The sequence below is a fragment of the Camelus bactrianus genome, chromosome 1 (genome assembly GCF_048773025.1).
Source record: "Camelus bactrianus isolate YW-2024 breed Bactrian camel chromosome 1, ASM4877302v1, whole genome shotgun sequence".
Taxonomy (NCBI): domain Eukaryota; kingdom Metazoa; phylum Chordata; class Mammalia; order Artiodactyla; family Camelidae; genus Camelus; species Camelus bactrianus.
This window is the reverse complement of record NC_133539.1, coordinates 123021105-123038984: the sequence shown is the minus strand read 5'-3', so window position 1 is coordinate 123038984 and position 17880 is coordinate 123021105. Positions and strand designations below refer to the sequence as shown.

The 17880-nt window shown below is 39.8% G+C and overlaps 1 protein-coding gene across 1 annotated transcript in view; it reads left to right on the top strand.

Annotated features, from left to right (window-relative positions):
- LOC141573293 (uncharacterized) overlaps window positions 1–17880 on the top strand; it is a 60875-nt gene that overhangs the window by 26495 nt on the left and 16500 nt on the right. Inside the window, exons 2-4 of the mRNA XM_074373102.1 lie at window positions 1976–2275; window positions 2534–3899; window positions 6594–6752. Coding sequence (XP_074229203.1) covers window positions 1976–2275; window positions 2534–3269 — 1036 coding nt within the window. The 3' untranslated portion in view covers window positions 3270–3899; window positions 6594–6752. The remainder of the gene's footprint in view (window positions 1–1975; window positions 2276–2533; window positions 3900–6593; window positions 6753–17880) is intronic.

The window sequence follows — 17880 nt, the reverse complement described above, 5'->3', positions numbered from 1 at the left end:
GCTGCTAGATTCTTCTTGTATTCTTACCCATATGCATTTTTAAATAAAATGCTGTAGTCAGTGTCAAGTATTTTAATTAATCTTTTTACTTATAGATAATTGTAGATTCATATGCAAGTGTAAGAAATACTAGATAGTGATCTCATGTACCATTTATTCAATTTTCCAGTTGTCATGAATTTAATCCATCCTTCCCGTTATACTTTTCAGCCATTCTATCAGTCACCATAAACATGTTTACATAATGGTTTACTTAAAGTTTTCCTGATTTTTAGCCTACAATAAGGGATGTCTCCTTTTAAATAATACATATCATATAAAGCAAAACTCAACCAGGAAAGCAGTAACTTTCCTGAAAATAGAACTAAAATATGAAGCATTACAATCTTTGACTTACAAAAATACCTTTTGGTCTCATTAAACCTTTACTCTCATAAATAAATAAGGTTACACTGATATTTTCATTGACTGTTGCATAAATGTAACATTGTATAGTACAGGCAACATTAAAAAATTTGATCTTTTTTTTAAATTACTCTAAAAGCTAACCAGTTAATGAAATACATTCATATAAGAATTTGTCTTTGAATTTTTCCCTTAAATCAGTGAGAAAATCTCAGTTATTTAAGCATATTTAAACATAAATTTAACATAACTTAAACATAAAATTTAGGGATGTTAGGTTCAGATACAACGTTAATTTTTTCACTTGTTCATTACACAAACTGACCCAGCAACAATGCAAAGTATAAACCTTGCAGAATATTAGCCTTTTAGCCCCCAAGGCCAAATGCATAATAAATATTAAACATGCTGCAGAGGGTAGAGATAATTGAATTATAAAATTACAGAAAACAACGGCATTTTGATTGGAATAAGATCAGTAGGTCTTCACAGAGGAGGAACAGTATAAATAAAGCCTTAAAATATTGATACAATTTTCACATTAAGGGCATATTTCAGATGCTGTCAGGAGTAGCACGTGTCAATGGTTTTTGTAGTACGTTTAGAGGAGGGAGGAAGACAGGGAGAGATTCAGGGCTCCATCATGTAGCCTCTCAAAAGTGATGCATTTTAAAGACAGCTTGCTTCTTTATGCAAAATATACGCAAATTTTATAAAGCACTCATAATTTTTTTGTTTTATTGTGTTTTGTTTTTAAATATTGGCCTTTCCATCTGTAACATATTCTGTTTCCCACCATCTGTGCATAAATGGTTCATGTCCTTAACAAAGTCCACGATGTTTAGCAAAGCTTGGCTCCCAAGCACCCTTACCACTTAATCCTCTACGTTACTCCCCAGCCATTTGGCCCTGTTTTATTTTCAGTGACGTTCTGTTCGCTCAAAAGGGCAGGTTTGTGATGAGATCAGCTGGGTTTACCTTGAAAGCCTGATTTTCAAGAGGATGTGTGAGTAAAACAGTGGGAGGCGGAGGTCTGTGATATCGCTGGCTAAAGGACTGAAATGATTTGAAGAGGAGGCGTGACTCAGATTTCAGGTCTCATTGTTGAGTGAAAACAAAACATGGCATTTCAAATCGTTATTTTCCCCCTGGGCCAAAACAAGGATTCAAAGTGAAAGAAACAGCGCCCACCTGCAGCAGGCAGTCCCTCTGGCTGTCCGACCGAGAGGCGCCGCGGAGCCCCGGGCCTGGGGCGCTTGCTCACCGGCGGGGCGACCCCCGGCGGCCGGGCGGGCGGCGCGGAGGCCCCGAGGCAGGGGCGGCGGCGGCGGCGGCTCAGGCGGCGGCTCAGGCGGCTCAGGCGGCGGCTCAGGCGGCGGCTCAGGCGGCTCCGGCGGCGGCGGCTCAGGCGGCTCCGGCGGCGGCGGCGGCTCAGGCGGCTCAGGCGGCTCAGGCGGCGGCGGCGGCTCAGGCGGCTCAGGCGGCGGCGGCGGCTCAGGCGGCTCAGGCGGCGGCGGCGGCTCAGGCGGCTTAGGCGGCTCAGGTGGCTCAGGCGGCTCAGGCGGCTCAGGCGGCGGCGGCGGCTCAGGCGGCTTAGGCGGCTCAGGCGGCTCAGGCGGCTCAGGCGGCTTAGGCGGCTCAGGTGGCTCCGGCGGCTGCGGCGGCTCAGGCGGCTTAGGCGGCTCAGGAGGCTTAGGCGGCTCAGGCGGCTCCGGCGGCTCCGGCGGCGGCTCAGGCGGCTCAGGCGGCGGCGGCTCAGGCGGCTCCGGCGGCGGCTCAGGCGGCTCCGGCGGCGGCGGCTCAGGCGGCTCAGGCGGCTCAGGCGGCTCAGGCGGCGGCGGCTCAGGCGGCTCCGGCGGCGGCGGCGGCGGCTCAGGCGGCTCAGGCGGCGGCGGCTCAGGCGGCGGCTCAGGCGGCGGCTCAGGCGGCTCCGGCGGCGGCGGCTCAGGCGGCTCCGGCGGCGGCGGCGGCTCAGGCGGCTCCGGCGGCTCAGGCGGCGGCGGCGGCTCAGGCGGCTCAGGCGGCGGCGGCGGCTCAGGCGGCTTAGGCGGCTCAGGTGGCTCAGGCGGCTCAGGCGGCTCAGGCGGCGGCGGCGGCTCAGGCGGCTTAGGCGGCTCAGGCGGCTCAGGCGGCGGCGGCGGCTCAGGCGGCTTAGGCGGCTCAGGTGGCTCCGGCGGCTGCGGCGGCTCAGGCGGCTTAGGCGGCTTAGGCGGCTCAGGAGGCTTAGGCGGCTCAGGCGGCTCCGGCGGCTCCGGCGGCGGCTCAGGCGGCTCAGGCGGCTCAGGCGGCGGCGGCTCAGGCGGCTCCGGCGGCGGCTCAGGCGGCTCCGGCGGCGGCGGCTCAGGCGGCTCAGGCGGCTCAGGCGGCGGCGGCTCAGGCGGCTCCGGCGGCGGCGGCGGCGGCTCAGGCGGCTCAGGCGGCGGCGGCTCAGGCGGCGGCTCAGGCGGCGGCGGCTCAGGCGGCTCCGGCGGCGGCTCAGGCGGCTCAGGCGGCTCAGGCGGCGGCGGCGGCGTCCCGGGCGGCACCGCACTCGGGGGCCGCCGCCGGGTGACGCGGCGACCGCTGCGGCAGGCTTAGGCGCCACGTGGGCCCCGGCCTCAGTCAGTCCCACCGGATCCGCTCTCCGGAACGCCCCATCTTCTCCCGCCGATCCGCGATCACCGAGGCGGCCTCGTGCCCCCTCGCCCGCTCCTGTCCCTCCCCTGCCTCCGTCCTCGCCTCGGGGCCGCCGCTGCCGCCGCCCGCCTCCCACGATGGCTCTGAAGAGAATCCAAGTTGAATTGAATGACCTGCGTGGGAGCCCCCAGCACAGTGTTCAGCAGGTCCCGCTGGAGGTGATACGGTCCATTGGCAAGCTACAATAATGGGGCCAAACGACCGTCCTGATCAGGGTGGAGTATTATTCTTGACAACTCATTTCCCAACACGTTACCCCTTCAAACTACCTAAGGGTGCATTTACAACAAGAATTTACCATCCAAATACCAACCATCATGGCAACATTTTTCCTGATATTCTACAGTCACAGTGGTCTCCAGCACTATTTCAAAAGTACTCGCGTCATCTGTTCTCTGCTGTGTGGCATATGGATTAGATGATCCTTTAGTGCCTGAGACTGCTCAGAGGATCTACAAAACAGAGAGAAAAATAAAGCAGAATAGCTCAGGAATGGACTCAGAAGTATGTGATGTAATTAAAGAAATTATTGGATAACCTCTACAAATAAAAATAGGGAAACTCTGAAAGTCCTTTTGATTTCCATCTGACTGCTTTCTATGTGCCCACACCTCATCTTCCCCCGTGCACATGTTTACCTGATAACAGCAGTGCTGCGTGTTGCACATACTTGGAACAACAAACTATAACTCCTGCACTTTTGTACCAACATTGCCTCCAAGCAGAGAAATGTGTGTGTGACAAGCCAGTTCTCCAGGCATAACCTCGGTGCAAGATTAAAAGCTTTCCTTATTGACTTCAATTTGGATAACAGCAAGGTGAGTGGTGGTGGGTATGGTGTGTGCTTGAAAGGGGAAGAAAAGCTCCACTGACCTGTAGGAGGTGGTTTTTTTAAGTGGAATCCTATTAAACTCAAAACAGTTTTGAAAAGCAAGGAGAAGAACACAAAGCTGTTTCTGTATTCATTTCATTCTAAGGACCTACATCTTAGGTGAAAGTTATGACCAACCAGATTAAACTCTACCCACATCCTGTGTTTTAAGGTCTAAGTTTAACTGGTCAACATTTAAATGGATTGGAGCTATGAGTATGTGAAGTGTGATGGGCTTTGATCCAACTCTTTTACATCTCCCCACCCTTTATCCTTCAGCCCCTTTCTCGCTTCCATATTCTTTGGTTTGTATGTGGTTTCTCAGTTAATGCATAGCTAATAGCTCTTATTTTTCTTATGTTTTTAACAGCTTAGCTCTATCTGTATGTAAGAGTGAAAATTCATTTGATGGAAATACTTGTTTATAGTTAAAGACCCATTTGCTCCTCTGGAGCTTGTACATTCAAGAATGATTAATCTGTGTAATAAACTGATTATTACAGTCATTATATATATATATATAAAAGTAAATGAAACATGTTGAAGAGACAAATCCAGATCTATTTGAAGCAGAGAGTAAATCTATTTTCAAATTTTAAAAGTCATTACAAAGTTCCCTCTGGTACTAGTTTTTATTAGAAAATATCAGTATAAAGTCATCATCTCATTAACAACTCCTGAAATATTTCTATTTTCTTGCCTTTGGGAAATGTAATAAATACATCCCTAAGGGCTTGTAGGCTGATCCAAAGTTTTAGATGTTTCATAGTCTCTGATCCTAACTGGATATTATTAATTTTATCTCTCATATAAAGAGTTTGGACATGATTTAATTATTTCTGGGATTTTTCCAACCTCAAACATTCTCTAAGTCACATTTTCATAGCTCTAAAAAGAGTGCACATGAAGAAAATGCCCAAATATTAATCTCCAGACATATTTTCTCTAAACTTTCATATCTCATGTCCAACTTGATATGTTTCCTGGAATTCCCATCAGCATTTCAATTCAACATGCCCCAAATCAAACACCTATATTCCTTACCACCCTCTCCCCTCCCCTTATTCTGTCTATTCTTCTCCTTGGTCAAGGCAAAAGAACTTGCATTTATCCTTGACTTCTCTCTTCTCTTGCATCTGAACTGAATCCCTCAGAAAATCCTGTTGCCCCTACCAACAAAATAGAATTGAAATCTGCTGCTCACTACTTCCATCACTACCATCTCGGTGTCATTTCATCATCTTTAGCATCTTTAGCTGGTTTACTGGACATGGTCTCCAAATTAATCACTCCACTTTGCCTTTTCCTCCAATAGCAGCAAGAGTGATTCTGTTTAAATGTGAATCAGATCATGTCACTCTGCTAAAACCTTCCACTTAATGGCTGCCTAGATCACCATAATACGAGCCCTTAAAATGCCTGATGAGGACCTGCATGGTCTGGCCTCTTTCCATCTCTGACCTCATCTCCCATCTCACTATTCCCTCTCTTACTCTTTTGCAGTCTTACTGCCACCTTGCTGAACTGTCCAACTAGACACTTCCTGACCACATTATTTAGTAATAAACCCTATGTCCCCACTCAAGCACTCTCCATCCTCCTTTTTGCTTTTTTCCCTTCACTGTCACCAATTAACTTGCTATATATTGTAATAATAATAATAATAATAATTAATAATAATAATAATAATAATAATAATAATAATAATGAAAAATGTGTATGTACTTGTTATGTTCTTCTAGCAGAATGAAAACCCATGGAAGGGACCATTTTGATCTGCTTTGTTAATTATTCTAGCTCCAGTACCTAGAAGAGCCCCTGGCACATAATAATGTCCTGTTTACCATACCAATAACTAACTTTGGGGAAAAAACTATTTATGAAATTACTCTTTCAATACTGTTTTATGAAAAGCTTAATATCTACTCTGAAAATATCACAATATTCCTTTAATGTTCCCTTTATAAACCTGAGTAATGTTTAGCCTATCTGCTTGGTTTCATAAAGCTGAAGATTTTAATTAAGTGGATTTGAAGCTTGCTGTTATTGTTGGATGTTTTCTTGTTTTCCAGAAGGAATCTGGTGAGGGATTTTTCTTTATTATAGTCCATATTTTTAAAAATACAATAAAAATTTACCAGAGACATTGGCTTGATACTGTTAAGTGTAAATCTTGTGAGAGATTTATATTTGAACTTGGAAAATTCAGACAAGTTTATAAAATGATGAAGTTAATTTAATTTTGTACTTGTTTCTTCATGCATTTAATTGGAATTTTTTAAAGTTAGGCATTATTACTAAAATTACTAGTTCAACTTTTCAAAGCTAACTCTGACTTCATACCTCATTTCCTTTATAATATCAATGGCCATTTGGATATAATCTTAACTCTACATTACCTAATAACATTTATTTCTCAATTAGCAAGTGATCAGGAACAAAATTGGATCAAGATGTCTTTCAACATATAAAGATACTTCCACCAATAATACATTACTTTCATATTTAATGAACAAATAGATAAGATAAATACAATATTTTCAAAATACATGACAACAAAATATACTCAGAAGAGAAACACTGTAACCACCATTACAATCATATATTCTTAATTTTGTCCCAATTATTATATGCATCTTAGGTGACTTCCTAGGATACAGCAGTATCACCCAAGGAGAATACTTGAATAGAAGAAAAGTGCGTTTAGCACGCGGTCTGGAGGAATGCCAGCAATGAAAGTGCACACGAAGTAAGAGGCAGAGACACCGATCTGCAGGCACTGATGGGAGCAATAGAAGAGGTAAGACAGTGACGTTAGGAAGTCAAGATGAAGGAGCGTTCAAAAACTAGGCTATGGGGAGTGACTTCAGAGAGCTGGCAGAGTGGGAAGTCCCAACTCGTCCCCTAATAGCAACGCTGATTTAGAAACAGCACACGGGTGAAAATAGCTTTATGAAACCTCCACATCCGAGTCAGTAAGTTGTAGCATGGTGATGAGCACAGAGCTAGTGACAGCCAGGTGAAACAGGCAAGGACATAACTTCACTTCACCCCCAGGAGTCCCTCCCCCAAGCAGGCACAGTTCGGCACCAAGAGGGCGCAGCTTGACTCATGGTTTCTCCCTCAGGAGAAAGAGAGTGGAGCCTGCACCCAACACCCTCGGCCTTTCAGCACACTGGCCGCAGGGAAAGTGGTGGCAGCTGTGCACAAATGGAAGAAGGCGCACAGCCCAGGACGGAGAGAGAGAAGGGGGATGTGCACATCCATGAAAAAGCCTGAGACTCTAGCTGGCTGCCTGGTGAGGCCCTTTCCCTGTGAAAGCCAGTCTGTAAATGCTGGGGGAGGCGTCTGTTTCTACAAGTACGCAGACACAAATGGAAAACTGCAAGAAACATGGAGAATAAAGAAATATGACCCAACCAGAAAACAAATCTCTAGCGACCAAGACTAAAGAAATGGAGATTTATGAATTTCCAAAAAAAAGAGTTCAAACTAATCATCTTCAAGAAGCTACATCTTAAAGATGCTTTTATGAGTTACAAAATAACACATATACACAACTAAACAAAATCAGGGAAATGATACATTAAAAATGTGAATATCAAGAAAGAGAAAGAAGGCATTAAAAAAGAAAAAAGAAGGAAAAAAAAAGAGAGTGAGAGAAAGAATGGAAGTAAATACATTTTGGAGCTGGAGAATACAACTAAAAATTCAATAGAGAGCTTCAGAATCAGATTTGATCAAGCAAAGAAGGAATTGGTGAACTTCAACACAAGTCATTTGAAATTATTTAGAGAAGCAAAAAGAAAAAAAAAAAAGAATGAAAGAGTAAAGGAAGCTGAAGATGAGACACCTCAAATGAACAACACACAGAGTATGGGAGTCCCATAAGGGGAAAAGTGAGAAAGTTGCAGAAAGCTTAAAAAAGCAGTGCCCCTAAACTTCCCAGATCTTTGGAAGGCGGTAGATCCCAGACTCATGAAGTCCAAAGTAGCCCATAAATGAAACAGAAGGTGTCTATGCTGAGACATGATAACCAAATTGTCAAAAGTCAAAATCACTCAGAGAAAAATCACCCACCATGTAGGAGGAAGTCCTCTTAAGGTGATCAATCCATTTCTTAGCAGAAAGCTTGCAGGCCAGAGAGATTGAAATAGTATATCCAAAGTACTGGGGAAAAAAATTATGAAACAAGAATGCTATACCTGGCAAAGCTGTACACCAAAAATAAAAGAGAAGAAAATACTTTTTTAGATGAACAAAGTGGAGGGAGTTCATTACCACTAGAACTGCTTTAAAGAAATACTAAAGGGAGTGCTTAAAGTTGATAAACAGCAAAAAGAAAGCATAGTATGAAATCAGAAAATTCACTGATAAAGGTAAATATACAGACAAGTACAACGATTGTAACATTGGTGTGTAGACTCCTTTTAATTTTAGTATAAAAGTTAAAAGATAAAGGGTATATAGATTGTTATAATTATAAGATCCTTATGTAAGCCTCATGGTAATCACAAAGAAAATATACATAAAAAAGCATATAAACTGAACTCCTTAATCAAATTAATAAAGTGGCTGAATGGAAAATAATATAACAAATAACAAAAGAGAGCAGGAGTGCCATTACTTACATCAGGCAAAATAGAATGTATGTCAGAATCTATCAGAAGAGACAGAGAAGGACATTGTAAAATGAAAGAAGATTCAGTCCTGGACAATTGACATTAGAATACCTAGAAACACAAGGCAAACATCAATAGAGCTGAAGGGAGAAATTAACACCAATATAATAATAGTAAAAGACATCAATAACTCGCTCTCAATAATGAACAGAACATCCATAAAGAAAATTAATAATGAAACAGTGCACTCAAATAATGCTATGTATATCAAATGGACCTATCAGACATATATAGTGCATCCCACCCCAAAACAATAGAATACACATTCTTCTCAAAAACAAACACAATTTTCTCCAGGAAAGATCACATGTTAGGTCACAAACATTTTAAAAGATTGAAATCTTGCTATTGTAAATATATTTTCTGACCACAGAGAAATGAAACTAGAAATCTACAACAGAAGGAAAACTGGGAAATTCACAAATATGTGGACATTAAGCATCATGCTCCTTACCAAACAATGGAGCCAAGAAAAGTTCAAAAGGGAAATCAGAAAATGTCAGCATAAATGAAAATGAAAATGCAACATACCAAAACTTATGGGATCCATCAGAGGTATTACTCAGAGGGAACATTATATTGATAAACACCTACATCAGAGATGAAGAAAGACCTCAAATAAACCACCTAAGTTTACACCTTATTGAATTAGAAGAATAACCTAAGCCAAAAATTAAGAAAGGAAATAATAAAACTTAAAGCAAAAATAAACAAAGCATAGAAAGATATTTCAAAAAATCAAAATAAGTGTTGGTTTTCTGAAAAATAAAAATTGACAGATGTAAGTTAGACTAAGAAAAAATAGAGAAGACTCAAATAAATAAAAACAGACTACAACTGATATCACAGAAATAAAAAGGGATCAAAAGAGAATAGTATAAACAACTATATGCCAACAACTTACATAGCCTTAAAGTAATGGATTAATTCCTAGAAATATACAACCTACGAAGACTGAATACTGAAGAAATATAAAATTTAAACAGACTAATTACCAGTACAGAGATTTAATCAGTAATCAAAAGCCTCCAAAAACAGAAAGTCCCAGGACCACATGTCTTCACTGGTTAATTCTAGCAAGCATTTAAAAAAAAAAATTACTGCCACTCCTTCTCAAACTCCTGCAGTGAATTGAAGGAGAAAGAATAGTTCCAAACTATTTTACCAGGTCAGGGTTACCCACATACCAAAGCCAGGCAAATGTGTTACAAGAGAAGAATGTCAATATCCCTGATGAACATACATGCAAAATTTATCAACAAAATACTAGTCCATCGAGGTCAACAGGCTTATACACCATAATCAAATGGGGTTTATCCCCCTTGAATGTAGGCATGGTTCAACAAATACAGTCAGTAATGTGATACACCACATTAACAGAATAAGAGAGAAAAACCCCATGATTTTCTCAACAGATGCAGAAAAAAGCATTTGCCAAAATTCAACTCTCCTTTATGATAAGAACGCTTAACAAACTAGGGATACAAGGCATGTGCCTCAGTGTGGTAAAGGAAATAGAAGACAAGCCCGAAGCTAACGTCAGACTCAAAGAAGAAAAATTAAAGACTGTCTCATGATCAAAAGCAAGTTACAGATGCTCCCTCTCACCACTTCTGTGCAACAAGGTGCTGGAAATTCTAGCCAAAGCAATAGAAAAAAAAGAAAAAAAGAAATAGAATTCCAAATTCAAAAAGGAGTCAATATATACCTGTTTGCAGACAAAATGATCTTGTATGTAGAAAACCATAAGGCCCCATAAAAAAGTGTTAGAACTAATAAACAAATTCAATAAAATTGTAAGATTTGAAATCAATATGCAAAAATTGATTGCTATACACACAGTGAACTATCTGAGAAGGAAATTAAAGAAACAATCCTGTTCACACTAACATCAAAGACAATAAAATACTTGGGATTAGACCCAAGGAGATGAAAGATTTGTACCATGAAAACTGCAACATGTTGAAGAAAGAAACAAAAGAAGGCAGAAGTAAATAGAAATATATATTCATATATTGGAAGACTTAGTGTGTTAAAATGTTCATAATACCCAAAGCAATCTGCAGATTCAGTGCTATTCCCATCAAATTCATATTTTTTACATGAAGACAGTCAAAAATGCTTACAGAAGTAGAAAAACTCCTTAACAGCTGAAGAAATATTAAGAAAGAACAAAGTTGGAGACATCGTATTTCCTGATTTCTAAATATATTACAAAACTACAGTAATCAAAACTATATTACTGGTTTAAAGATAGCCATATGAATCAATGGAACAAACAGACTGACAATAAACCTACATCTATGTAATCAACTGATCTTCAACAAGGGAGAAAGAACACACAAGGCGGGGAGCATAGTCCCTTCAACAAAGGGTGATGGGAAAACTGAATATCCACATTCAGAGAATGAAACTGGGCCCTTATCTTACACTGTAAGTAAAAATCATCTTAAAATAGATTAAAGACTTAAACGCAAGACCTGAAACTATAAACCTCCTGGAACAAAACATAGAGGAGAAACTTTCTGACACTGGCCTTGGCAAATGTTCCCGACATATGACACCAAAAGCACAGGAAACAAACCCCCAAATACACAAGTGAAACTGTATCAAACTAAAAGCTTCTGCACAAAGAATAAAATGAAAAGACAACCTAAGAGAATGGGAGGATCTACTTGCCAAACTTACATTCGATAAGGTGTTTATATCCAAAATATATAAGAAACTCCTACAACTCAATAGCAAAAAACAAATAACCCAGTTAAAAATGAGCAAAATCTTGGATAGACATTTTTCCAAAGAGGACATACACATGGCCAGCAGGTGTAAGAAAATGTGCTCAGCATCACTAACCATCAGGGAAATGCAGATGAAGACAATGAGACAGCCCTTCATACTCGTTAGGGTGGCTGTTATCAAAAGAACAGAAGAAAAGTGTTGGAGAGGCTGTGGAGAAACTGGAAACCTTGTACACTGTTGATGAGAATGTAGAATGGCCTGGCTGTTATGGAAAATACTATGATCCTCAAAATATAAAAAACAGAATTACTATATGACCCAGCAATCCCACTTCTCAGTATATAGCCTAAGTAATTGGAGCCAGGAGCCCCAAAAGGATATTTTCATTCCCATGTTCATTGCATAATTATTTGCAGTGTCCAAGATATGAAAGCAACCTAAACGCCCATTCACAGATGAATGGATACAGAAAATGTGGTACATACTTTCATCGGAATATTGCTCAGCCTTTGAAAAGAAGGAAACCCTGCCATGTACAGCAACCAGGATGAATCTGGAGGACATTACACTGAGTAAAATGAGCCAGTTATGGAATGACAAGTAATGTATGATTCCACACATATGGCATACCTAATGTAGTCAAATTCGGAGAAGCAGAGTGTAAAATGGTGGTGTCCAAAGGCTGGAGGGAGATGGAAATGGGTGGGTTTTTTTTAAGACTATAAAATTTCAATTATGCAAGGGGAAGAAGTTCTAGGGATCTGTTGTAAAACATAGTGCTTGTATTTAATAATATTATAGTGTATACTTGAAATTTTGTTCAGACAGGACAGCTCATGTTTTAAGTGTTCACAATTAAAAAAAAAAAAAGTAGAGCGCAATCCACACTTTAATTGCTGCTCTGCTGGCAGGTCCATTAACAAAAACAAACAAACAAAAAGACTTCACTGGATGCTGCAGTATGACGACTGTTAGTGATGTTGTCCATCGTTGGGATGGTGGAAAGGAAGTCCAGATCTGAGGCAGTGGAGTTAGAAAATTCGTGAAGTTTGACTCTGAACAGTGAAAGTCGAGGCAGTAAGTTGAGAAGGTCCAAAGGAAAAGCAGCACGAGCAGGACGTGCCGATGGATCCCTGGGTCTGACACACGCGGTTTGCCATTCAGAGCCGTGCCGAGTTAAACAAAAGACTCAACTTCCTTGCTTCATTTTCCTAATTGATAACGGGGGTGACGCTGCTGCCTGATGCACTGGAGGGTCAGTGCAGCTGTCCATGTAAGTCTGGTAGAGCCCTGCCTGGCATGGCAAACACAAATGCTACCATACAGTATTAGCTAACATTGTCTCACAATCATTAAAAAATGTCTTTTCTATGCTTATCAAGTGTTATTTTCTTTATGTATTTTCCAGGAAATTTTCATCAACTGCTAATTGGTTTTACTTATTTTCTGGAAACTCATTCTATGTAAGAAAGAAGTCTTTACTCCCCCAGTATTTCTCACAAAGATGCAATTACTCTCTTGGATTCAGCTTCCCTTATTGTCTATTCAAGTGCCCACATTGTCTTTCTAGGTTGTGAACTGGGAGGTTGTTTATACCAAAGTAGATTAACAGGTGGAGGAGTGAGTCTGTGGCCAGAGAAGTGAGCATGCTAGAAAGTACATTTTATTACCTGATACTTTTTTTTTTTTTTTTTTTTTTTTTTGGATACTGGATCCACTATGGTGGAGGTCAGATTTCAGTATTTAGCTTTCTCTCTGACTATGCACAGCTTCATCCCCCAGGCAGCAAGAAAAAAATCCATGTAACCCTGCCTCACTGGTTTTTTGCTTTTAACTTTGTAAATCCAGCTTTAGAATCCCAAAGTCCATCCGGCCAGGCAGTCTGTGCTCCGATGTGTTAAGTACCAGTGGCTGTTAAACTGGAATTTCAAGCAATGCGCTCTGCTCACGCACCTTGCGCTGGCCCCAGGGAATTTCTCTTCCAATTAACCATTGCCAGAAGTCTGTGCAGAACATCCTTTATTTATAGCCCATAATTCCATCTTGCTGCCTCCAGAGGGGAATTTATTAGCAATGCATTCAGGTGTCTCCGATGCATTTGACAGGTTTGGATATCTTTAGAGCAATTTGATCCGACTCCCATTATATTTAAGAGAAATTCTTTGGTGATCCTGGGTTCTCAAGAATGCAGCAGGGTTTTCTGTATTTTCTAGAGCTGTCTTCATGTTATTGAAGACCTGGAGGCATGTGTGAAGTTTAAGGCAAAGGAGAATTTGTTGTCCGTCGGGTAGCCAGTTCACCAGTTCATCTCCTAACAGTTAAAGAGGGAAGACACTGAGGAAGGGGCATGGATTTGCATACAGTCCAGGTCCACCTGCGACCTTGGGTACCAACCTAACCTCACTGTTTCTGAAGTGCGCCTAACGACAGTTACTACTTCATACAACATCTGTTGATGTGAGATTTAAATGAGTATAAGTTTCTATGTACAAGTTTCTAGCTGTGGCTGACGCATAATAAACACTATAGGAGTGATTGATGTAATATTAAAATTTAATAGCTATTTAAGTGTTCTATTAAGTCAGTATGTTTATTTAACCACTCTAGTTGTATGTTCATTTAAAATGTATATACATATATGATTTTTCACATGTTGATATGTAATTGTCCCAACCAAATTTTTTTGAAAAGACTGTCCTTTGTGCATTTAATTGACTTTTCCACTATTGTGGAAAATCAGCTGACTATAAATAATAATGTATAAATATTATATGTATAAATAATAATATATAAATAATGCTATAATATAAATACAAAACTTTGTCTATATCACTGATTATTTCCATAGTTGAATTTAGAATAAATTTTTAGACATGAAACTATTGGATCACATGTATCAATATTTTTAAGATTCTTGACATATGTGCACTAAGAAATTTCCTTTAAGCCCTGGCAAGCAAATTTATAATCTTACTATTGATATATGAAAGAGGTCATTATAAACCACCCTTACCTATAGGGGTTAATATCATTACAAGCATTATGATAAATTTGATAACCTGGGTATAATTTCTTCACTTCCTTGGACTTTCCACTTGTCTCTCCTCTGGAGAATTTGTCCCTGGCTCCTAACTCCTTTCTCCGGCCTCACTCTCCTTTCTTTCTCCTTTGCATTGTCCTCCTTTTCCCGGGGAGTGGGGAGGGGTGGGTGGGTGGGAACCTTGTCTCAGCTGACCACTGTGATTACCTTTGCTATTGCCTTGGCTCACATCTATTCAACCAGAAAGAACTTCCTATAAGTAGCTCATTAAGCAGGATATTTTCCCATGGAAAATTTTGTTTCTAAGTAGAATCTGCGGGAAGCTATAAATACAAAATAAAATTTTGACTCCTGTGAAACAATAAGGTATGAACTTAGTAAGTAATAAGACGTAGACTCAGAGTTTTTACCAATTCCAGCAGCTGCTGCTGCTAACTCTACTTTAGTGCTCCTGTCAGCATTTTAATCACTTTGCTCTTTTACATGATATTCGGGTTTCTCACACAAACTATTATTAATCTACATGTGCTCCATGTGTTGACTTATGTAGATATTTAACCTGAAGTCCAGGAGACTTCATTCATTTTTTTCTTATATTTCATCCTGTTGGTTTTAGTTTAATAATCTGAACAGTATGTCAAGTTTCTTAATCCTGGGGTTACCATATTGTCAATCATTTTGTCCCTTTGTGTTCAAAAATAATTTCAGATTATTAAGTCTCTCTATCTTCTGGGAATTGGAATTGCTAGTAAAGAAAAATAGGACTCATTCAATGCATTGCTTTTATGGAGATAGCTGAATTTAGACATGTCCCTCAGCAATCATTTATCTTGCCACTAGGCCAATGTATACATCTGTATTAGGGAAATCTTATCTATCTTTACCCTTTCTTCTGAGAGGCCTATAGTAAACTTCTACCATTAAACTGCTTTGCTTGTCTGTTTACTACATTTTTGAGATGTAATTGACTATAAAATTATATTAGCTTCATGTGCACAACATAAAGATTTGATATATGTATATATTGTAAATTATTCACCACAAAAAGTTTAGTAAACTTTCTTTCTATTTCTTTGTAGTAATGCTCACTAAATTTGTGATTGGTGTATTTTTATTCTCAGTTTAATGGAATTCTATATAATTTGAAAGTAGTGAATACCCTAGACTTTGAGGGGTAGGTAAGGATATCTAACCATACGTTTAGCAGTGTTTCCAAAAGAAAAATATAATGTTTGGTGTACAGAGAGGGAGGGAAATGGAAAAACTACAATTGCCTTCCATTAAAGTCACTCCCTTACCAGTTAAATGGTAAGAAAACCTAGATTCTCCATGGAGAGTAAATGAAAAAAATGTTCAGCATCACTAATCATTGGGAAAATGCAAATCAAAACCACAGCTAGATATCACCTCACACATGTCAGGATGGCTATCATTTAGGGGAAAAAAGGTGAAAAGTGTGGGTGACAGCAGGCCAGTCCCCTCAGGTAACTGTGCCTTCCTGAGTGTGGCATGGGAGAATTGATCTGCTCTGTCTAACAGGCACTGAATCACATTATCTGTGACCCAGAGTAAGACAGTCACATTTTTCTCATGTTATTTTGACAATTAAAGATAAGAATGTAATTTAAGTACTGATTAACTTCCATATAGAATAACCACTAAATACAAAGTCACTGCTGTGTTTTACCTAGGAATTAGACAAGGAAATAAAATTTTGTTTTACTATAAGGAGGGAAAAGCTAAATGAATAATAAATACTAATAATAAAATGAAATAGAATTTCTGCTTAATTTATTAAGAAATCTCTGTATTATAATCTCTAGTTTGTATGACGTGAGTTTGATGAGTGAATTCAGGCATAAAAATATCTTACTTATATCTCTGCCATCAGTATCCCAGAAAGAAAAGTGTATTGTCATAAAGCCTCAAGTTCTTCAATGCCTGTTGAGATGACCACCCATATCCATGAACAGACTTTGGTGAAGACTGAAAGAGAATTAAAAGCATAGTCCTTAGCCATGAACTTGCCCATCACACCCAGCATTTTATGAAAAGTGAAAAGCCAGCATTTTATCAAAGAGGCTCCTGACCTCACTTCATTGTTCAAATTTCTAATGGAAGAAGGAAAGAGAGAAGAGAAAGCAAACCAGATTTGATTTAAACCCATTAGTCATTGTTTTTGCCTCTAAAACACAGACTGGTAGCAAAGCTACTAGTTATAAAGCAGAAATATTTTCTGTGACAACTGTGGAAAAACAAAAAGACTTAAATTACCTACTCAGTCTGTTTGTTCTCATGGTTCTGATTTTTGGCATTCCTTAACATACAAGCAAATCACTGCCATTGTTTTCATGTGCTCCCAAAAGACAAAGAAAACAAATATCTATCTATAGAGGACACAGTTTTGAACCAGAAACCATGTTTCAAAAATTTACTTGTTTTACTTAGGTACTTGCCCATCACAAGTATATTTAAAATTAACCATATAACTTGTCCTCAGTGATTACAGAGAACATACATTGGGCAAAATTAGTTTGAAATTCAAGGTTTTTGAAATGTCACTTTTCCAGTCATTATTTATTATTCATATACAAAATAATGTTTTCCTACCCTTTTTAATTGAAGTAGAGTCAGTTTACAATGCTGTGCCAATTTCTGGTGTACAGCATAATTTTTCAGTCATACATGAACATACATGTATTCCTTTCCATATTCTTTTTTATTATAGGCTACTACAAGATACTGAATCTAGTTCCATGTGCTATACAGTAGAAACTTGTTTATCTGGTTGTTTATCTGGATTTCCTTGTATTTCTGGTTGTAAGAGATATTCTGCCGAAGTTCAGTAGGTATTCTGGGAGATTTGTTCCACAGGTAGATGTAGTTTTACTGTATTTGTGGGAGAGGGTGAACTTCACATCCTTCTACTCCACCATCTTGGCAATCTCCTGCCCTTATGAAGGAATGTGTAACCACAGTATTCAATATTAACTTTGTAATCAAATATATATTTATACAACCAAAGGCTTTGCAGCTGCTCAAGACAATTGGTCAAAAATGAGCTTTGTAACTGAGATGCATATTTAGATATGTTAGTCATTCAATTCCCATTGATTATAAATGTTTAGAATAAAACTCTTAGATATAGAGACACCAATGAAGAAACACAACCTATGACTTTATGGTTTACTTTCCTGACCTGAAATATACTAGAGCAGAAAATGTAGAGGGATAGTTTCTATGCATTGAAAGTTGGAAAGGCAGAGGAAGTGTCCTTGCCCCTTATTGATAATAGCTTCTAGGTCTGAGGGTAGTTGAAGGCATAATATTTCTGCAGTATTCACAGATGTTACCTGTTACCTGTACACATCTAAATTAATATATAACACATCACCTGAATACCAGGGTAATTGAATATTTCTGTAGTAGAAACAAAATTCCAAAGCATTTATAAAATTAAGCTATAT